The sequence below is a fragment of the Salvelinus alpinus genome, chromosome 8, assembly GCF_045679555.1.
Source record: "Salvelinus alpinus chromosome 8, SLU_Salpinus.1, whole genome shotgun sequence".
Lineage (NCBI taxonomy): Eukaryota > Metazoa > Chordata > Actinopteri > Salmoniformes > Salmonidae > Salvelinus > Salvelinus alpinus.
Genome location: NC_092093.1, coordinates 86,102,926 through 86,127,097, shown reverse-complemented (window position 1 = coordinate 86,127,097; position 24,172 = coordinate 86,102,926). Strand labels below are relative to the sequence as shown.

Below are 24,172 nucleotides of genomic sequence, written 5' to 3'. Positions count from 1 at the left end.
ACATGACTGAATGCTGACATTTTATTGCCAAATAAATAACTAAATAAGTATATGTTTGTAAGTTTATAATAATTGGAAACAAGGTATAATGAAGGTCATTTCTATTCACAAAACGATTTTGTCTGTGAATAAATCATATACAAAATATATTCATCGATATTACATAATATTTTAGAATACAAATTTCCTTTGATAATATGCCTACTAATATAACCAGAATTTTGTTTTAAAAAATCCATTAAACAAAATTCCTATTGGAAAAATATACTATTATCACTGGCAGTGATAATATGATAAATGTGGACCATTGTGTTTTATTTCTGTGGATTTTTGAATCTTTCCGAGAGCACCTGTCCACACTTCCTCGTCCCAATGACTCCTGTTTGCTCTATCCATGAAAGATTGGCTGGGAACATCCTCCATCCGGGAGGAAACCTTGCTCCATAAAATTCACACCGCTCTTCCCATTTTGGGATCACCGGTAGGATTTCCTAAAAAAAAAGTATACATGAAAATAAAATCTAAATAAAGTGAGAGAGGGCAGAGTGTCATGACCCGGGAGAGGCCCCTTTGTTGTGTGTGCGTGTGTGTGCGTGTGTGCATTTGTATCAGTTCAGGTGCAATTTTAAAAACACCGGCGTAGCATAAACAACAGGGATATAGCCTCACACCAAGTGCTGAGAACGCCAGTAACAGGACTTACCCACACGGGTGCATCTGCAACAACAGATAGTCCCTAGCTGCTATTCTTTTCTCATATTGACATCTATGGCGTAGGTAGGTGGCCTATACTTTAATGCTTGGTAGTTACTGTTGATAGACTGTCTAACTAATAATAACTCATAACAGTAGTATTCAAAGTTGAAGGATTGGAATTTAAATATAACAGATTTATCTTAATTCATTAAATCAAAATGTGCCAATATGTTTACCCACAGTACTCAATTAATTAATAGTGGATCTAAAGTTAGGATTTCAGAGGTCTGTCCTGCTTTTTTAGATTGTGTCCTACACAGGAAAGTAAATGTCTCTCTTTAAGTTGGAGCTAATAAGAACTTCAAATAAATTATAAACACATTGTATCATTATTAAAATAGCAAACAGTTTACTTCCAGTTCCCCAAGAACAGACAACGGGTTCTCCTCCTTTAAAAAAAAGTAGACGTACATTCTCTTTTCCAGTATCTAGGCCCAGTTTATTATTATCCATAAATTGACACCCGTTCAAAAGGCATTAAGGCATTACTCTCCTGCTTTCTCAGAAGTGTCTACATACATAGTTTTATGTTCATAGTTTTATGTTTATAGTTCTATATAATGAATGAATATAATATTATACAGTGTTTTTTGTACCAGCAAATTAATGCCTTTTGAAAAAGTTAAGAGCTGAGCTGAGAACATAAATAAGATTTCCCGCCAGAGGGCAGCCTCGCGCAGTTTGTCAGTGTAGCACGCGTTCAACTGAACATTTCCACAGGCACCTCGCGTGCTGCTGCTGCTAATTATTACATCGTTTTCCCGCGGTTTGGTAAATTATTACAGTGTCACCAAACTATTCCTTTCTAGCAACATGGTTCATGTTCAAGTGGTAGCCTACGCCAAATAACCACTTACAATTTGAAATGGTAAGGTTACACAGGACACTACTCTTCTTATTTTCACTCAAAATGCACCAGTCTGCCTAAACTACTCTGACATTTTCCTGATCCACATACTGTGACATTGAGCAATACTTTTGTTGTTTTCTCGACATAGACACGGATAGGGTGGGTCGGTATTTGACTAACTTAACTGGCTAATTGTATTACCGTGTTTCTAATAATAGAAAAACAATGAGCACACATGTCCTCACTCCCAATACATATCTTGGCGAAATAACTAAGATTACAGTTGTGTTTAGTACTATAGTAGCCCAGGAAAATAGGCTAAATTATTGTTTATGATGATGATGAGCGATTTGTCTTCAGGCCAGTTTATTTTATTTTTTATTTTACCTTTATTTAACTAGGCAAGTCAGTTAAGAACAAATTATTATTTTGTGAGCCTATGTTTTGGCAAATTAGGCCAGATATTGTATTTGCTGTGTTTTTTGCAGACTTGTACATTGGGCCAGAACAGAAGCAGTTTGACACTGACTGTGTTGAGACTCCAGTATGCCAATATAAAGTTAATGGGATGCCTACTGTGTGCCACATGGTCCGTGTCAGATATCAGGGCCTGATGTGTGCAGGTGATGTTGGGATTTGCAGATGGAGTTGTTGGTAGGTAAGAAGGAGGTAAGAAAGAGTACCATCACGTGAACAACAGTGGGTCCTATTTGGAGCATACAGTAGAGGGATGGGTATCCTGGGCCCTAGTAACCCCATCACTGCTCACTGTTTGGTCACTCTACCACACGGTTTAGTTTCAGACTTCTGCTTGTGTGCTCTATTTGCATAGATCTGAGAAGTGATTTTGTTTTTGAAAGTAATTCCTACTGAGGGATGTCATTCTGTGCTGTTGTGTGGTTATGCTGTCTCGTTTTAATGTTAGAACAGGGTTGTGTGTTAAACAAGAATTGCAAATTATATAGAGAGAGATACAGAGGGGAGGAGAGGAGGGCAGAGAAATAGCTGAGGGATAGAGGAGAGGGGTGAATGTGAACAATTTGATTGAGTGTTGTGGGCTATATGTAGGCTACAGTTTGAAGGGATAAAGCCTGAATGGCTTTACTTGAATTACACATGTGGTCTTCTTAAATTAGGTCTATATAAGTAATCAGTGATATGTAATAATAACATTTCAGTCCGTTACATTACAAAATTCCTATGTAGTCAGAGTTTTCACAAGGACTACAGTTCTTCCCATTTACAGGAAGAACTGTGCAGATACACATTTTGGTAACAGAATAAAACTGAGGGAGATTTTACCATAATTCTGTCAATAAACTTTGCATCTGCACAGTTTTTCCTTTTTTTTTCAAATTGTTCAAAGTAGTTATTGTGTATAAAGTTTGTTAAACTTTTAAATCAGTGGTTTTGGTTTGGACATTTTTTTAAAGTGAAAAATCGGAGTCTCAGTGTAATTTCGTTACCATGTATCGAAAGAGGGCTGCTAATCGCACAGAAATGGGCACTAAATGTCCTGCATGTACTCTGTATGAGATTGTTTAGTATATTTCCAGGCTTTGCCAATCTGAAAAGGAAAAAGGGGATGGATTCCTAGTCAGTTGCACAACTGAATGCATTCAACCTAAATGTGTCTTCCGCATTTAACCCAACCCCTCTGAATCAGAGAGGTGCAGGAGACTGCCTTAATAGACATCCACGTCCGGGGAGCAGTTGTTGTTGGGGGTTAACTGCTTTGCTCAAGGGCAAAACAGCAGATTTTTCCACCTTGCCAGCTCGGCGATTCGATCCAGCAACTTTTAGGTTACTGACCTAATACTCTTAATCGCTAGGCTACCTGCCACCCTGTATACTGTAGAAGAGAACGTCAGATACAGATAGTGGTTATGGCTGTAAGAGTTATGAACAGTCTGGGAATAGTTGTGTAGATTGTTGTATTGTTCAGCTCTTATAATCTGTACTGATTAGCAGTCTTGAATAACTGGAAAATGACTTCTTCGTCATGTACCAATTTGTAAGTCGCTCTGGATAAGAGCGTCTGCTAAATGACTTAAATGTAAATGTAATATGGTAGTGTATAACAATTATCTACAAAAAACTGTGACGATAACATAATCGGACATTTATGAACAAATAAAGCAAAATTATGGAACTCTGATAATTGATGAAATACAGAATTATAGTTGTAACTGTAAAATGAAGATTTTAAATGACAGGAACTGAAGGGGTGTGCATTTATTTCATTTGAAGATATCGAAAGAGTCAGCTATTGCTAACAATGTTCATAAAATGCCTACAATGGACCCAGGGCCTCAGGGTTGGCAGTAACCTTCAAGTGAACCTTGAGAGTTAGGAAGACAGTGGTGTTTAATAGTCCACTGGGACAGGAGTTTAACAGTGGGGGACTGAGATTCACCACATCCTTTTGTTGTTGGGTTGAGGGAATGTCAAGGCCACCTCAATTGAGTTGACTCTTGGCTCACTGATGTGTGTGTGTTTGGGGCAGCGTATGGAAACTCCATTTGTTTGGTGGTCAGTGTCTCGGTCGTGCTGGAGGCAGGCTGCCCATCTGGTCTGATCTGGTCTGCTTTGCTCGGTGGCTGGCTGGCTGCTCTGGCTGAGACTGACCCCTAATCAGAGGAAGGTCGTCTGATTTAGACCCCGTCCAGAACACAGACGGATAAATCACTCCTCACCCCTGAATGCTATCTGGGGTGCTGACTGACCCTCCGCCCACCCACGTCTCTCCAAAACTAACAGCCATGTGGCACTCAGCCCTGGGGTCAGTACTCGCACAGTGACCCCTGGGCACGTACAGAGACACGTTTCTGCTTTTTATTACAATGTTATTGAATGATTGAGTGAGTTATTAAGTTATCATTGTAAACTGTATCTCCCAACCGACCCAAAAGAGAGGTCTACTCTGCACACTTCAAGATTGTAAAATGTAAAACATAACAATGGGATGTAGGGCTGTGACGGTCATGGAGTTTTGGATGACAGTTATTGGCCAGCCAAATGACCGCAGTCACTGTAATAATATGTACAGTACGAGTCAAAAGTTTGGGCACACCTACTCATTCCACGGTTTCCTTTATTTTTACTATTTTCTACATTGTATAATAATAGTAAAGACATCAAAACTGTGAAATAACACATATGGAATCATGTAGTAACCAAAAAAGCATTAAAGTAGCCACCCTTTGCCTTGATGACAGCTTTGCACACTCTTGGCATTCTCTCAACCAGCTTCATGAGGTAGTCACCTGGAATGCATTTCAATTAACAGTTGTGCCTTGTTAAAAGTTAATTTGTGGAATTTCTTTCCTTATTGTGTTTGAGCCAATCAGTTGTGTTGACAAGGTAGGGGTGGTATACAGAAGATAGCGCTATTTGGTAAAAGATCAAGTCAATATTATGGCAAGAACAGCTCAAATAAGCAAAGAGAAACGACAGTACTGCATTAATTTAAGACATGGTCAGTCGATCTGGAAAATTTCAAGAACGTTTAACGTTTCTTCAAGTGCAGTCGCAATAACCATAAAACGCTATGCTGAAACTGGCTTTCATGAGCACTGCTACAGGAAAGGAAGACCCAGAGTTACCTCTGCTGCAGAGGATAAGTTCATTGGAGTTACCAGCCTCAGAAATTGCAGCCCAAATAAATGTAAGTAACAGACACATCTCAACATCAACTGTTCAGAGGAGACTGCGTGAATCAGGCCTTCATGGTCAAATTGCTGATTTGCTTTGCTGATGACACTGTCAATGATTTATTTAGAATTTAAGGCACACTTAGCCAGCATGGCTACCACAGCATTCTGCAGCGATACGCCATCCCATCTGGTTTGCGCTTAGTGGGGCAATCATTTGTTTTTCAACAGGACAATGACCCAACACACCTCCAGGCTGTGTAAGGGCTATTTGACCAAGAAGGAGAGTGATGGAGTGCTGCATCAGATGACCTGGCCTCCACAATCACCCGACCTCAACCCAATTGAGATGGTTTGGGATGAGTTGGACCGCAGAGTGAAGGAAAAGCAGCCAACAAGTGCTCAGCATATGTGGTAACTCCTGGAAAAGCATTCCAGGTGAAGCTGGTTGAGAGAATGCCAAAAGTGTGCAAAGCTGTCATCAAGGCAAAGGGTGGCTACTTTGAAGAATCTAAAATATATTTAGATATGTTTAACACTTTTTTGGTTACTACATGATTCCGTATGTGTTATTTCATAGTTTTTTATTTTGTAAAAATAAAGAAAAATCCTTGAAAGAGTAGCTGTGTCCAAACTTTTGACTGGTACTGTATGTCATTAGCTAATTACTGTGTAGAAACTGTTTTGTTGTATTATTATAAAAGTCTGTTAGGGTATTGTAGCCACTGTGAGAGCAGGCTAATTGAATAGTAGTAAACAAGTGAATGAGTGGGTGTGTGGAGTGATTTACCGCACGGAGTGTGCTTATTTCTCCCTCTGCCCCATGGCGGAAACACAGGGATGTCACCGGGCAGATTAAAAGCCTGGCACAGCTAGCTGAGAATGGAAGGGGTGGGGGACTTCTGTGTGTGTGTGTGTGTGTGTGTGTGTGTGTGTGTGTGTGTGTGTGTGTGTGTGTGTGTGTGTGTGTGTGTGTGTGTGTGTGTGTGTGTGTGTGTGTGTGTGTGTGTGTGTGTGTGTGTGTCTGTGTCTGTCTGTGGATTGACCGCATGAGTCCTGTTTGGCAGACACTGCTCATTCAAAAGTTGGGAATTCCACTGAAAAGGGGAAGGGAATAAGGTGTAACCCTAAAACATGATGTCATCATGGAATTCTGACTAGCAGGCATATTTTGGGAAGTTAACAAATTTGTCTGGAAAGATTTTTCACTTTACTCCACATTTAACTGTCCTCTCAGGACAAATGGAATTTGTACCATTACATACTGTACTAAGAATTCTCCCAAAATATGAACATTTTTCCTTTGGTGTATGTTACAGAGTAAAGCTTAGATAAGAGCTTGATCAGCTGCTTGGTCTTTAATTGGAATGGCTAGTCGTAGTCGTGACTCTTGTTGGTGAGATTGCAGTTGAGTTACATATAATTGGTTGCCTGGCAGCTGCAATGGTTGGAATCTTAGCAGGAACCCACGTTGGCCGTATAAGCATATTTTAATTCAAAACAATGCATTCAATAAGCTTTTCCTTCTCGCCTCCCATAACTTCTTTAGAACACAGAGCAAAGCAAGGTGTTTATTTTTGTGAATGCTGGATGTTGTTGACCTGAAGAGCAGGAGTTGACCCCAACACTTGGTGTGTGACATACTGGAGGAGTGTGGCCGTGGATTGAAGCATTACATCGGAGAGAGGTGTCTGATGTGAGTTCGGCCAGACAGATCTGCAGGAGCAGCTGCATAGAGAACACCAGGCCAAATATAGCAAGGGTACAAGGGCCAAAACATATCACACATTTTTTCCCATTAACAGCATAGGTTTGAATCTAACTTGGCGCCAATTAGTTATAGATGGTAAGGGTTAAAAATAGAGCGTGGTACATTATGTGTGGCAATGCACATGGAATGTTGAAACAGATATCTGTTTTGGCAGTGTGTGATTTTAAGTGTAATCGGGACTTTGTGAAAAGAAGACAAAAAACACAAATTATCATATCAACAGCTGATTTAGTAGAATTTGACTGAGAAAGTTAAAGAAACAGAACACTTGTGTTAACATTGAAGGGGGATGAAGCTTGAAGCGTGGGTGTATTTTCAGTATCAACAAGGCATAAAGCCCCAACCCAAGCCCCCTGCTTTAAAAACATTCCCCAGTGTCTTATCACTGGAGGAGAGGGTTGGAGTGAGGGGCATGCAGGCTCCAGGCTTACCTGTTTACTCTGAGACCTTACTCCATTGTTCATGCCAGCTTCCTTTTAAGGATTTTTCCAAATATTCAGCTCTGTTTGGTTTTGGGAACAGGCCACACGCTGGATGCACGGGGAGCCCACAGTGGCAGTTGTGAATTCTTCCAGGTCTGTCTGTTGGGGCTCAGACAAAATTACTTCCTGGAACATCATGCAAGCACACGCAAACTCACAGAAACACATGCTGCTCCCACACACAAACAATCAGCATTTTAAAATGGTATCTGCCTTGTGATGTGATGCATGTTTGCTGTTACATCATGTCACACGGATATGTTTGTTTTGAAACATTTGTTACTGTAAGTAGAACTGCCATTAGAATTTCCCTGGGTTCCTTACTGTACTGATCAAGGCCTTACATACCAGGCTCTCTCAGGAATGAATCCACCTCCTGAGTCAATCCCTCTCTTGCTATAAATAGAGTCAGTACAGTTCAGATTTGGTTGCTGTTGCATAACTTCTGAGTGCAGATATACAGAACATAAACATGACTGGCTAATACCCACAGGTCAGATGTCATCGAGTGGCGCAGCGGTCTAAGGCACTGCATCTCAGTGCTAGAGGTGTTACAACAGACATCCTGGTTCAAATCCAGGCAGTGTCACAACCAGCCGTGATTGGGAGTCCCATAGGCCGGCGCACAATTGGCCCAGTGTTGTCTGGGTTTGGCCCGTGTAGGCCGTAATTATAAATACAAATTTGTTCTTCACTGACTTGCCTAGTTAAATAAAGATTACATTTAAGAAAAATACCTTTATACTGTAACTCTGTGGAAAATTAGACCTATGTCAAAAAGAAATTGTGTATTAATAGTACATGTATTTACTATACAGCAGTGGTTCTCAAACTTTTATAGTCCCGTACCGCTTCAAACATTCAACCTCCAGCTGCGTACCCCCTCTAGCACCAGGGTCAGCGCACTCTCAAATGTTGTTTTTTGCCATCATTGTAAGCCTGCCACACACACACTATACAATACATTTATTAAACATAAGAATGAGGGTGAGTTGTAGTCACAACCCGGCTCGTGGGAAGTGACAAAGAGCTCTTATAGGACCAGGGCACTAATAATAATATAATAATAATAATCAATCATTTTGCTCTTTATTTAACCATCTTACACGGAACCCAAACCGGCTGCGAGCGTGCGCCATCGTGCGCTATCGTGCATAAATTTATTTTGCCCCCCCACACCAAACGATCACAACACCCAGGTTAAAATATCAAAACAAACTCTGAAACAATTACAATAATTTGGGGACAGGTCGAAAAGCATTAAACATGTATGGCAATTTAGCTAGTTAGCTTGCTCTTGCTAGCTAACGTTAATTTGTCCTATTTAAATAGCCTGCTGTTGCTAGCTAATTTGTCCTGGGATATAAACATTGAGTTGTTATTTTACCTGAAATGCACAAGGACCTCTACTCCAACAATTAATCCAATTAATCTCTCCTCCTTCCAGGCTTTTTCATCTTTGAACTTATATGGGGATCGCATCTAAACTTTCATTGTATTACCACGACAACCGGCAACAAAGTTCGTCTTTCAATCACCCACGTGGGTATAACCAATGAGGAGATGGCACGTGGGTACCTGCTTCTATAAACCAATGAGGAGATGACTTTCAGTGCGATCTGCGTCAGAAATAGGAACGACTCCTATTTAGCCCTTGGCGTCGCAGACGCTCGTTGGCGTGCGCGAGCAGTGGGTGCAATAATTGAATAACATGGGTTTCTAAATTTATTTTGCGACGCAGGCGACGTGTCCGGTCTGGTCAGCATGTTACATATAAAACCTTATTTGTTCATAGAAAATTGTGAATAACTCACCACAGGTTAATGAGAAGTGTGTGCTTGAAAGGATGCACATAACTCTGCAATGTTGGGTTGTATTTGAGAGTCTCAGTCTTAAATCATTTTCCACACACAGTCTGTGCTTGTATCTAGTTTTCATGCTAGTGAGGGCCGAGAATCCACTCTCACATAGGTACGTGGTTGCAAAGGGAATCAGTGTCTTAACAGCGCGATTTGCCAAGGCAGGATACTCTGAGCGCAGCCCAGTCCAGAAATCTGGCAGTGGCTTCTGATTAAATTCAATTTTCACAGAACGCTTGTTGCAATTTCGATGAGGCTCTCTTGTTCAGATGTCGGTAAGTGGACTGGAGGCAGGGCATGAAAGAGATAACGAATCCAGTTGTTTGTCATCCGTTTCGGGAAAGTACCTGCATAATTGCGCACCCAACTCACTCAGGTGCTTCGCTATATCACATTTGACATTGTCCGTAAGCTTGAGTTCATTTGCACACAAAAAATCATACAATGATGGAAAGACCTGTGTGTTGTCCATGTTAATGCAGACAGAGAAGCACTCCAACTTCTTAATCATACCCTCAATTTTGTCCCGCACACTAAATATAGTCCCTGTAATCCTAGATTCAGATCATTGAGGCGAGAAAAAACATCACCCAGAGAGGCCAGTCGTGTGAGAAACTTGTCATCATGCAAGCGGTCAGACAAGTGAAAATTATGTTCAGTAAAGAAAACTTTAAGCTCGTCTCTCAATTCAAAAAAACGTGTCAATACTTTGCCCCTTGATAAGCAGAGCCCTTCTGTATGTTGTAAAAGCGTTACATGGTCGCTGCCCACATCATTGAATAGTGCTGAAAATACACGAGAGTTCAGGAGCCTTGCTTTAACAAAGTTAACCATTTTCACTGTAGTTTCCAAAACATCTTTCAAGCTGTCAGGCATTCCCTTGGCAGCAAGAGCCTCTCGGTGGATGCTGTAGTGTACCTAAGTGGCGTCGGGAGCAACTGCTTGCATGCGTGTTACCACTCCGCTATGTCTCCCTGTCGTGGCTTTTGCTCCATCAGTACAGATAGCAACATGAGCAGCAGCTACGTTTGACTACATATGGACCGTTAGTGAAATTCCCGCGAGAGAGTAACGGTTAATGTGATTGGATGTTAATTATTTGACTAGGCTACCTGTATTTGACAATGTGTTGTTATTTCGCTGAACACTAGATGGTACAATTTTATTATATATTTTTTTTTTATTTTTTTTTTATTTTTTTTTTGGCAGTGAAACGAGGCTACTCAGGCGAGAAAAAAATGTCACCCAAATGATTAGCCCTGTTGGAAAATATAAATGGACTGTTTGAAAATGTGAAGGGGAAAAAAAGTAATTTATTTTTAATTTTTATATATATATATGTTTATGTGAATCACATTTTTATTTGGCGTACCGCTGACAGCATTGCGAGTACCCGTGTTTTTTCTCTACTGAAGGGTCTGAATCTAGGATTACCGTTTGGGAATACCTGCTATAGGGAAATGTGGAATCACAAAAGTAGAACATTTAGAAGGTACAAGTACGTTTTTCTCGGAATAGAAACACCATAATATTAATCATTATTTATTAAGCAAAATTTCTTAAAATCTATCCCATGTACTATGTTATTACAAAAAAGGTTTTAAATTCTCTGGTAATGCCAATATGGGAGACTTTCAAATGCTTCTCAAAGATGCCCTCTGGTGGTTAAACTAGTACTAACTTGCATTAACGTAAAAAATGGCTGGCAATTAAATAACGTGACATAGAATGCTGCAGCAGCCTGCAAGGTGTGCTGCAGTATGACGCATCTTTTAAAGGAGGAACCAATGTACGGGTGAATGAAACAACGTATCCCTCATTTTAGGCCTACTGCTGCCTGTCATAACCCACTGCTGTTGCTACAGGTAGGAGGAGTGGGAAGGTGGCCTAAACTTGGAAGTTAAGGTTGTATCCCTGAATTGACAATGCCAAGGCAGAGTGACGTGCTGTGCACACCTCATATCACTTCATTGAGAATAAAGTGCTACTCTCTGAGGGTCCTCTGATCGAAAGCCCCCTAATCCTTATTACCTAAAGAAGTCTCCAATGAGATTAGGCCTTGCCTTGCTAGAAAATTTGAATTGAGTAAGCTACCATCTGCTCATCTGCTGGCCCTAGTGGTCAGAATGGACAAACCTGCAAATGTGCACTAATTACACTTTCTATTATCAGTATTTCATGTTATTCTCACTGGTAGTGTAATAAGAAAAGGGGTGTCGTACATTTGAATTATTAGGCTAACACTCAAAATTAAAGTTTCAATGAGCCTAGATAAGGTACACATTATCTCCTCAGGTGGGAATCTCTCTTAAATATATGTTCTAGAAACAATGAATGACAGCTGAATAAATGCTATTATTTGATCTGGGCAGTGTACAGGCCTATTACACACAGTCCCTCTCTTCTCCCACAACACTGTTGTAGGGGAGATTATTTTAGAGCAAAGATTAAGCAAATTAACCATGATGTTGCCTCCCAAAATAACCCTTAGCTCCCAGCACGGAGCTGGCCAACAGTAGCCAAAATGCAGAGCACGGGACAACATTTTGTGGATACATTTGTGGATACACCAACTGGGATTTCTGGGATTTTTATGATGGGATATTAGGTAAGTTTACTCAATCTTTTTATGTTATTGACAATTTCATTCACTTATGTATTTGTTTTATTGTCAATGAGAGGAGTTGTTGAGCTATCGCACATACCTGTGTTCAGGTTAATCTATGTTTAGGTAAAAGATAGGTAAAAGATAGATAACGGTATATATTTTTTCTATATAACAGTGGCTTTAATGTTACTTTACAGTAATATTTTGTGATCGATATGAAAGGGACTATGTGATAAATAGTTACACTATATTAACACATTTTTATTTGTACAAATTCCTGATCATAAATAGGATCAGACTATTTTCAACTACTTTGATATTACCCAATAGTCTGAAATAGCTAAGAATGATACATAATGAATTACGATGTTGTTTCATTGTTGTAGTTTATTGTTGTCAATAATAGCTTTACATGGGTAGTAATTAAGTAATTGAAAATGTCAGTTACTTGGCAAGGTTCCCGCTTCCTAGTAGTCTGTTAAACCTGATGTCACCATATCCCTTAAACAACATATGCCCTCAAGACGTCACTCCATCTGCCACGAGTAAACAATTAGGCCTAACGAGGAAAATAGCTAGAAGTCAAATGTTTTGACTGGATTTTGTTAACATCCTTTATTCATAATGAGTACTGCTAATGGGACTTCCCTCTTGTGATAATTCTGTAATCATAATGATCATGTGTTCACAGATCTGAAATAATTGAAATAGTGTACCCATTTAAGTACATTAGGAAACACAATTGTTGCATTTCCCCCCAGACTCTTATGACCTATTTCCCATGTAGATATTTTTTTACAGCACTGTAAGACATAAGTTATCACAATTGCATTCATTTTTCAGAATGATATACTATTGATATTAATAGTCTAATGACTGATGACACATGATTCTGCAGCTATAATGAATGACACCAACAAGGATCAAACCTGCCTACCAATGTTTACACAATGTGTTTGTTTAGACAACTCCTAATTAAATTTTTGACACTGGAAAAATCTAGAAGAACCTTGAGGGGAGTCAACCTGCTAATGAACCACCGTCCAAAACGATTCTGTCATTTTATTTGATTTAGGATTTATTTTTTTTTTGTTAAGATACTACTGATACCACTGCAATGCAGGTTTGATTTGTATCCTTGAAAGTGAATCTGATATACTACAACAGATATCACAATCCCATAATAATCAAGTAATGTTTATCATTATTTTTTCTTCATCCATCTCCCCTTTCTCTCTGTAGCCTATTAACCAATCAAAATGAGTGACGTGGGGGTCACAAAGCCCGCCCAGGACCAGTCCTCAGGGAGTGGGCACACAGTGACCACGTCACGCCACGCATATATCACAGACCCCATCGCCTCCAAGCGCATCTGTTTCTACAAGAGTGGTGACCTTCAGTTCAGTGGCCTGCGCATGGTCATCAACAACCGCACCTTCAAGACCTTCGATGCCCTCCTAGACAGCCTCTCCAAGAAGGTCCCGCTGCCATTCGGAGTAAGGAACATCACCACCCCCCGAGGGGTCCATGCAGTGCACACACTAGATGAACTGGAGGATGGGAAGGCCTACATCTGCTCTGACCAGCGGAAGGTCAAACCCATCAACATGGCAGTAGCCAATAAGAAGCTGCCACCTTGGTACAATACCCGCCCCATGAGCGCCAGGCATCGGGCCTTGCAGCTGGCCAAACAGAACCCTGGCAGGCCCATGCGCATAAATACCCCTGTCATTGTACGCACACCTAAGAGGTTGATGGTATTCCAGAATGGGGACCCCAGTGTCAAACATAATCTGATGCTACAGAAGAGAACCACTCCCACATTTGAGGCTCTGCTGGATTACTTGTCCGAGTTGATGCACTTTCCTGTGGTAAAACTACACACACCAGATGGAAGAAGGGTAAGTGCTCTCCCCATGCCTTTGGACACTAAAGTTACTGCTATTAGTAATTCAGATTTGCTTGATATTGTTTAAAAACACATATTTCATATGTTTAATCTCAAGCTCCAGTTAGACAGGAAACCAATGCTGATACTGTAACCAAACACATGGAGGTTCAGGCACTCAACTCTTATGTCACACAACATGCATTGGCATTATTCTGTGATGGCCTCACCTCATGACTGGAGGTGACCTGGCCCCAACTGATTGGCCTTACTAACCCATAATAGTTGGACTCACATCAGGACCCATAAATAACTGACAGAAAAAGGGAAAGTCTTAAGCTCCTCAATTGTTCTATCCTTTTAACTGAGAAGGCATTTTGGGATAGTGTTGCTAAGGACCTCAGGATGTGTATCTTCTGCTGATGTGTCATGAGATCGATTTCATACATAGCCCTGGTGTCACATATTTATTGAATGATACATTTATCAATTCAATTCATCAATTCAATTTATTAAATCAATTCAATTGTACTTCTGATTTAGGTACAAACATGATTTAAGTACATACCAGTATTTAGGTACATATTTAGGTACATACAATACAGTATGGAAATATTTTGGATACATACAGTATTAGTCTTAAGTCATGATTCTAAAAGTAAGCTATTTTAATCATTAATAGATGCCGTTCACAACAACATTTTATTCCACTATTACAATAAAAAAAAATCATTCGTCTGTCTGCAGGTGGATGGGCTCCCAGCTCTGAATATATGCTCTGGGATTGTAGTAGCTGCTGGTCGGGAGGCCTTTAAATCTGCAAACTACAAGACACAAAAATCTTCTACTTCAACATGGCTGCCTGCTAGACGAATGGCATCTAAAAGACTAAAGCAACCAGCATCCCGTAAGTCTCATTATGTTCACTCAACATTTTGTATGTATTTTGAAGCATGTTTTTGTCTTGATATTTTAAAAATCATTTGGATAGCATCTGCCTATTAACTGGCATGTTTTGCATTACTTTGAGAATATTGAAAATGCATTGTTAAACATTCATGTGTCACATCTACAGTGCTACTGTCTGTCCAGTAGTAATCTATCCCCTCCATGTCTACATGCTTGTACGGATAAGCAGTGGGAAAGTGCTGAGACATTACTATCATCCATAATACCATGAATGACCTACAAAGGCCTACTCTCTTCGTATGCGGTCAGTCATTATGCAGTATGAACTGTGTGGACTGTGAATCTGGTTTTCCTAACTATTGTTTTTGTTCTCCTTTTCTTTGCTGACCTGCTGAAACATTCTTGCCTCCCAAAAAATACCCATCCATCGTTCTACACTCTCTCCTTTGATCCACTCCAAAGGGAAAAAGAAACCTATATCTAGCGGCAAATCAAAACTTTTCTCCCCATCGTCAGCGAGATACTTTGTGAATCAGATAAACCACTGCATTGCAGGAAGTGAGTGTGACCTCCCCAGTAACAATGCAGAATCTGTAGAACTGGAGGCTGGCCATTTTCTGGAGTCAGTGGCCGAAACAGACGGCGACTCCTACCATGGAGATAGGGGTGAAGGGGCAGACAACTGCATGCCCGGTGACGATGACATTGAGAAGTCCTTTCGGGTGAACCAGGATGGCAGCATGACAGTGGAGATGAAGGTGCGACTAACCATCAGGGAGGAAGAAACCATCCACTGGACCACCACCCTGAGCAGATCCAGTGTGGCCAACCAGCTCTGTGCGGCTGAGTCTGAGCTGGAGAACAGTTCTCCTGAGTCCAACATCCTACCACCAACACAACCCAACACCATGGGCACCATCAACGGGTACAATGTTAAAAAGGATGATCATGATGATAAGGATGATAAATCTCCAGAGACCAGCAGACTTACCAGTGTGGCAGTAGACAATGAGGATGATGCTAAAACACATGTGGGTGTGGTCTCTCCCAGGAGGGCTCCTACCCCAGGACCCAGGAGATACAGACAGAAGCAGGCCTCAGTGGAGAGCATCAAAACAATGTTGGGAGATGAGATTCAGGAGAACATGGTAGGTTCTAACTCCTACAGAGAGACAACTGAGAACGGAGAGGTAAAGGAGGAATACTGCATGGTCAGACAGTGCAGCAGCAAGCCAGTTCCTAAACCAAGGGGAGTTGGCTCTGTGGATATCAACAATTACAATAAGACTCAATCCACTTTTAAATCAGGCATGGCTGAGATCTTGCAGATCCAAAATGGCGGGGAGGAAGTCATAGAAAGTGTAATGCACATATACGAGCAGCAGACCTGTCAGGACAATTTCCTGGCTAACAGCCAGTACAATGTCCAGGGTGTGTCCATATATGGGATGATGTACGGAAGAACAGCCACCTCTGACACAGCCCACTTGTCCTCCAGTAATGACTTGAAACTGGAGCTGGGTAGATCCTCTACAGCCTCAAAGTCAATCAGCGTGTGGAGGGCTGACCAGTCTCTTTCACCTGAGTTCACCATCCCCAAGTTTAAGGCTGGAGGATCTCTCCTACGCAACAGGGTACTAAATGTCCATAAAACCCCTCTCTCCATGCCCACCAAAGATAATGACACCCCAGAGTGGGTCTCTGAAGCAAGCAAAGAAAACTCCACCACTGGTGTAAAGAAAGTCAAGAAAATGTTCTCAAAGCCCAAAGTGAAAAAGAACCAGTTTCGTAAGGTTACAACACCAGACAAAAGACGTAAAGAGGGTAATGCAAATGCTCCTGAAAACAATAAAAGAGTGAAAACTGGGGGGTTTAGCAGCAATGTATCCATAAGGAAAATGTATGGACCAAAACCTGCCAGAAGTCTCATCAAAAACAAAAAGAAACTAAAAGGAAAGGAAATCAATTTAAATATTGAAAACCCAAAGGAATCGGCAGTGAAAGAACTAAATGTTACTGAAAATAGAAACAAGACTTCAGTTTCAGTAAAGAAGAACGTATTGCATGTTTTATTTCCTACGGAGACCCAGGTGGAGGGAACACTAAAAAGGCAGAGGTCTATGCACGAGGAGAGAAGGATTGATAAAGAGAGTCATGATCTGAGCTCTTCTAATATCAATGAATATGTTGAGAATTGGTTAGAGAAAGCCCTCCCAACTGTGTACCCAGACCCAGTGGAGGAAACTCAAAATGTGGAGACACCAACAATGTCTCCGGTAGAGACTGAGGGAGACATTGTTCCAGATGTATCAGCATTCAATTGTGAAATGGATACAGAAGAAGATGATCCTTCTTTGTTTAAGGAAAAAACACAAATACCAAGTAGTCCATCTTTGGAAATGACTGCATTTCCAAATAGAACATTTGAAAATATAGCAACACAGACCAACCTGGCATTGGAAAACACAACATTACCATGTCCTTCTGACCAATCATCGCAAAAGACTCCATTACACAGTGATACTACACAGGAAAGGTTGCACATTAATCCCTCAGTGGAAAAGAGACCTTTCTTCAACGGTCTCTCTGTCTCTCCTACTGCAATAATCTCAGTAGAAAAGCCATCACCATCTGACAGTCATTCATTGGAAGAAACATCAATGCCTAAAAATATCTCAGAAGAGAAGCCACCAATCACAAATGGTCTGTCATTGGAAAATAAATCAGTACCAAATATCTCCTCAATAGAGAAGACCCCAATCTCTAACAGTCTCTCGCCTGAGAAGACACAACTGCCTGCTAAAACGCAGATGGAGAAGACACCATTATCCAACAAAGACTTAGATGTGTCTTCCATAGCTAGCAGTCCTTCATATTTCATGTGTTCATCACCTAGTAGTCTAGGTGATGAAGAACAACCCTTATCAAGCAGTCCTTCATCAGATAAGGCTCCATCACCTACTGGCCATGTATTTGAAAAGACAACATTGTTCAACCACTCCACTCTGAAAGAACCACCATCACCTAAACTCTCAACAAAAAAGACAAGATTGGTCAGTAATCTCACCCTGGAAAAGCAACTAACACTTAGAAAAGCTTCAGCTGAGAAGTCTTCAATATCCAGTGATCCTACTGTGGAAAAGGTGTTGATGGATAAGGCACCAATCTCCAATGGTCGCTCATCTGAGAAGACATCACTGCCTGCTAAAACCCGGATATCCAACATTGTGTTAGATGAGGCTCCATTAGCTAGTAGTCCCTCATGTTTCATGTCGACATCACCTACTAGTCTCACATCAGATGAAAGACCCATATCACCCACTCGCCATGTTTTGGAAAAAACAACATTGTTTAACCACTCCACTCTGAAAGGACCATCAACACCTAAACTCCCAATGAAGAAGACACGATTGATCAGTAATCTCTCCCTAGAAAAGCAGCTATCACTCAAAAGAGCGTCAGTGGAGAAGTCTTCAATACCCAGTAATACTACTTTGGAGAAGGCCCATCTATCAAATCCTGTTCAAATCACAGTAAAAAAAACACAACTACCTAACAGTCACTCATTGGAAGAGACATCACTACCAAATAAGTCCTTACCCAGTGATTCCACTTCGGAAAATACCCAATTATCTAGCAGTCCTCGACAAGGAAGGACACCACTACCAAGACATTTCTCTTTGAAAACACCATTACAAAACGTCTCACCTGAAATTGCAACATTACCCACAACTCTTGTGATGAGAAATGCTCCCAGTAATCTCTCTTCAGAAAAGTTACCAGTACCTAGTAATCGCACATTGAAAAATAGACTGTCACCGTATTCTCAGTCATTGGAAATAGTGTCACCACCTATGAGTCTCAAGGTTAAAAAGAAGCCAGTATCTAGAAATCAATCCCTGGAAAGCAAACCATCACCAGTAAGTCCCACTTTGAAAAATACACCTTTACCAAGAAAAAGCCACAAAACACCATTATCGCCCAAATCAACGCCAGTACACCTCAATTCCTCTATGAAGAAGAAGCCAATACCTCCCAGTCCCGCTTTAGTGAATCACAAAGAGATGAACAGGGATGATAAGCTGAGCAATTCAAATCGGGGAGACAGTACCAAAGTAACAGCAGAGGAGCCCCTAACAAAAACACAGATACCGTCACACACAGACAAACTTCCTCCCCAGCCAGATATGAAACTTGTGCTAGAGAAGCTCTGTTTCTCAATTCAGTCAATTAGACAAATCACACACAACAATCGTCCATCTTGTCTTGAAAAGTCAAACAGCTTGCCTGATTTCTCCTCCCATGTGGCCTCTACATTTGGGTCATCTACTAAAGCTCTCCTTTCTTTCTTATCTGTTATTACTTTAAAGGAAAGCTTCACTAACTGGAACATACCTGAACTGAATGCAAACAGTGTAAGCTGTGCTGAGGCTTTGAAAATGATGGAGTCTCTGAGAGAAATTGCCAACATAGAGGGTGCAGAGGAGTTGAAAGGTAGTCTGTCAGAATTGCAAAAGTCAACTTCCACACAACTGCTTCAAAGTTGGAAGGGTTTCCAGGAACTCAACAGCAAAGTCAGAAGTCGCAGCTCAACACCGAACAGTTCAGAGCACAATGTCTTGTTTGAGACATGCCCAGAGAAGGACTACATCATTGAAGAAAAGGCATTGGATATCGATGAGCTAATACATGAGCTTGACTTGCCTGAAAAGCTGAAGGAAGCATTGGCAGCCCTTCCAACCGGGGTGAGCGAAAGCATGGAGGGGGATGAAATAGAATTGTCATTCCCAGAGGAAAGGGTAAATGCCAAATCAACTGCAGTCCCTAAGAAAGAGCCTTCAAATGATAATGTGCTTAATATTGATGCTAATGTTGATGTTAAATCCATCGTTAAAAGATTTATAAATATTTACCATCCCAAAGAGGTGACTGAAAACAAGATGTCACCAATCACAGAGAGCCAAAGCAGTAGGCAAGAGCAGCCCTTCTCCTCAGAAGAGCAAAACTTTAAAGAGGATTTTACTTGCCATAGAAGCAGACAGGCAGCGAATAAGGAAGATTCTGAACTTGAGCAGGACAACTGGGAAGAAGAGGCTAAATGTAGCGACAAACAGATTGACCATGATGAAGAACAGATATACTCAGACATAGAGCAGGCTTACAGTTTAGCATTGCATGATGGCTATTTGGAACTGCAAGCGTGTCCCTTGGAGACCAAAGTGAAGGATGGGGACATACAGTCAAGCTATGTGGAGGAGGAGGAAAGCTTGGAGGAAGAGCAGGAATACTATATTGAGAATGCACTTGTGGAGCAGGAGAACAAATGTATGGAGCTGCAGCTTAGCAATGAGGACGGAGAGTCCACTGCTGAACAAACCCAGGCTAGCTCAAACCAACATGAGGAGTCAGAGGTTACACTTGTTGAGTTGAAGGTTAGCAGGGAACAGGAGGAAAGCTTGGAGGGAGGGCAGGAATACTACATTGAGAACCCACATGTGGAGCAGGAGATCAAATGCATGGAGCTGCAGGTTAGCTGTAAGGAAAGCTTAGAAAAAGACCAAGCTAGCTCGGAGGAAGAACAGGAATGTCATGTTGAGGACCAACTAAGCTATGTGGTATCAGAAAATAGATGTATGGAGGATAAATGCTTGGAGGAAGAGCAGCAATCTCACATAGAGGATCAGCCAAGCTATGTGGGGCTGCAGGTTAGCTATGAGGAAAGAGTATCCACCCTCAAGGAGCAGGCTACCTCAGAGGAAGAATATGAGTGTCACATAGAGGATCAGCCAAACCATGAGGAGCCAGAGGTCAAATGCTTGGCGCTGCAGGATAGCAGTGAGGACGGAAAGTCGACCCCTGAAGAAGACCAGGCTATCTCAGATGAAGAGCTGGAACATCATGTTGAGAACCAACCAAACCATGAAGACCCTGAGATTAAACATATGGATGCAAAGGTTAGCAGTGAGGAAAGCATGTCTAATCTTGAAGAACAGCAGGCTAGCTCAGAGGAAGAGCTGGAATGTCACATTGAGAACCAGCCAAGTCATGAAGAGAAGGAGGTTAAATGTATGAAGATGCAGGTTAGTAGAGAAGAAATAGAGTTCACCCCTGAAGAAGACAAGGCTAGCTTAGGGGAGGAAGAGGAAAGCCATGAAGATGACTTGAGCTATGCAAATGCACACATTAACGGGCAGGATGAGCAGACTCACTTATGGGTGGAGCAGACTACTCAAAAAGGAACAGAGTATACTGTCAGAGAAACACTGCCTAGCTTGTTCAAACAGCATTCTATTGCTGACAGGATGGATAAGGATAGTGGGAAGAATAGTGTGCAGCATGTTGGCTTCAAACAACAAACTGATACTGCAGAAGAAGCAAACTTTGAGGATAATCAGTGTAGCTCAGAGGAGAAGCGCGTAAGCTATGAAGAGAAGCTGTCTGGCTCTGATGTAGAACATGTTAGTGTAGAGGATGAGCCATACCCAGAGGAGGAGTATCAGGAAACCTTAGAGGAAGAGCCTTCTGAGGAGGATAAACATTATGAAAAGACTGAAGCAAAAACAACCGACTGTTTTGAGGAACCATTACCATCTGTAGCAGAGCGAGTAAAAATACTGGATAAGAAGATTGCTGATGTAGAGCAAAGGAAAAGCATTACTATAGCGACAACTGGCAACAAACCGTTTGGCCAAATAGAGGTTTCTGCTGTCTCAGGCGGTGATGATGTCAAAGAGCAACACAAAGCTCATGTGCACACTTTTAAAAGGACAACGTGGCCTATAAATACGTCAGAGACTGTAGTCATGTGCCCCCCAGCTCCACGATCCTTGTTGGCATTTAGCTATGATGGCTGTATAACTAGAGAGCCTGACGGAAATAGGGTCAAGTCAATAAAGGAATTGTTTATAGCAAAAAGCGTTGTGGACATTCAGTACGGACAAACAAGACTACCCAGCCCAAACACCTCAGATCTGTCTGACAACAGACCGGAGACTTCTGACAGTGGTGGTCATCGATCACAGACATCAACTGAGACGTCCAGTGGTGAGGATGATTCAGTGAAGAAATCCATCACCAAATGCGTTGTCAGGAGAACAATCGAAAGGCTTTATGGAAAGAAAGATACCAATGTCAAAGACCATGCCAGTGAAAGTCAGCCCCCATCTCCCCTGAAACCAAAGTCCAGAGAATTTCCTGGTAAGATCAGCCTTTCCCCATTTCATAATGCACAGACCAAAGTGATGTCTGACTTATCATACTTCAATGCCACAAGCTCTGTAGGCACATACAGTGATCCAACACGGTGTATCGCCTTCAATGCACAGGTCGGGCCTGGAGACTGTTTCCTGATAGACAAAGACAGGTGGCTCCTCAGAGAGAGCGTGATCAGAAAGTCTGTCTCAGAGCCTATTGATATCAACAAGAACACATCTGCATCAACTGAAGATGTGTGCAAAGACACAAAAGAAGACGTCCCTTACTCCCTTTTCGGCCACAGTGATTTGGAGGACATAGTGAAGTCTGTGAAGCCTTTGGTGCCAAAGTGCACCTATTTCAACCTGCCTCATGGCTGTGACTCAGACTCGCACCAGGATGACCTAAGCCCGGTCAGCAAGGGCAGTGCTAAGGGTGATGTCTCAAAGGACAGTAAAGACAAGACAGAGAAACCAAACCTGTGGGCTGAGAAGAATGGAATATCTTTTGCCCCGACTGACTTCAAGATGCCAGATAATAAAGTGCACCCTCTAATAGAAGGCCCGGGAGGTGGAAAGGTTGTGGTGGTCCAGTCTGGCAAACTTCAGCCTGGCAAAGGACAGACAGATGTCATGAAAATCCCACAGGAGCCAGATGCACTAGAGATGCTCTACTTCTCCTGTGGCCAGCACTGCCCCATCCTGTGACACACTTAAATATGGACTTTCTTTTACACAGGCAGCTTACAATCTTACTGAGGGTATTCAAGGTACCAGGAGATGTCATATACAGTGCCTATAGAAAGTCTACACCCCTTTAACTTTTTTCAAATCTTGCTGCCTTAAAATTCAATCTTAAAAAGGATTACATTAGATTTCCCCCCTACAGATCAACACAATCTTCTCAAAGGAGACACTGGACTGATCTTATGGCACATATTGTTAGTTGATCACATGCTCTATAAATGTATTGTCTGTAAGTAACCCCCTGGTACTTAATGTTGTATTGTGTATTAGCTGTACAGTTCATTTATCTGTGTAAATGCATTTCTCTTGCATCATTACATAAGAGAGTGAACTCAGAAAGCTCCAGATTTGCATTTACAAACATAATAACCATGAACATAACTTGCAATAACAGATCAACTTTTATTACAGTAGTTGTATATAGATGTTTATGACCTTTCTACATTTCTGGCAGCTGTGATTTATTGTTCTGTTAAGTGTTTCCTCACTTTATTTTTGTGATATGTCAATAAAGCAAAACAATCTATACCTGTTTCCTCTACCCTGTGTTTGTCTATTTTCCTTGGTCATTGTAGCCACAGGCTGACGAGTATAGTAAATGCACCTGTAAATGGATCATCTACTGTAGATTTTAATTTTCTGTGAATATACTGATTTTGTGGGTGTTCATGTCTAATGGCTCATCAGCAGACCCTGCATTTGAGGAAATAATTTTCTCTATAGTGTTTGGAAGTAGTCATTCATTTTGCTGTAATGGAGACTGACCTCCTGGTTTTGATCTTTTCAGATTTACTGCTGGCCTGTTAGATCTTTTTTCATAAATGTCCATTCGTGTCCAGCATTTTTCCTGATCAGTATCAGAGCAGCTCTGAGGATCAACGTAGCTCAGTGTTTTGTCACGCCCTCCTCCTGAGGAAGTATCCATGTTGTTCTAAGGTCCTTTTGTTTCTCTGAAGTAACCATGGAGCAGGCCCGGTGTTGTGACAGGAGAGGCGAGGAATGCACTAACAGGAGAGAGTGTTTACATCAATCCATCTACAAAGACACAGAATGAGAGCATGGTGGCCAGATTTAAGATAGACTAACATATTGAAGTTAGACAAAATCCCTTTCAGTTGAGACGGTGGCCTGGTCAGATCCATTGAGTTGCTATGACTGGAGTCATAGCATCGATTATTTTCTGTACTAGCATCAGCCAGTCTCAGAGAGCTGATATGAAACTCACAGGGAAATGTGTGACTGACTAATCTAATACATGGGATTGACAGTAATAGAACACCCACCCATTCATGCTGTGGCGGCAATGACTGGCTCTAATTAGAACATTCAACAGCAAGACGGATAGAAACCTGTCTGTCAAATAGAGGCACCATGAATGATAAGATGCCAAACAACTCAACTTCATGGTAACATTGGTCTTTGTCTGTACTGGCCACCACTGGTACAAATAAAACAT

The 24,172-nt window shown here is 41.4% G+C and overlaps 1 protein-coding gene across 1 annotated transcript; it reads left to right on the top strand.

Annotated features, from left to right (window-relative positions):
- Positions 1–13,238: 13,238 nt before the first annotated feature.
- Positions 13,239–23,304, top strand: LOC139582341 (uncharacterized). Its single transcript, XM_071412328.1, has 2 exons — positions 13,239–13,880; positions 15,313–23,304. Exons 1-2 carry the CDS (start codon positions 13,239–13,241, stop codon positions 22,675–22,677), a joined length of 8,007 nt encoding a protein of 2,668 aa, XP_071268429.1. The 3' UTR covers positions 22,678–23,304.
- The last annotated feature ends 868 nt before the right edge of the window (positions 23,305–24,172 follow it).

Bases quoted from the DNA above. Each gene is read 5' to 3' on its own strand.
- LOC139582341 (XM_071412328.1), top strand. From the start codon at position 13,239: ATGAGTGACGTGGGGGTCACAAAGCCCGCCCAGGACCAGTCCTCAGGG. The intron at 13,881-15,312 runs GTAAGTGCTCTC...TTTGTGAATCAG, and splicing joins ACACACCAGATGGAAGAAGG to ATAAACCACTGCATTGCAGG.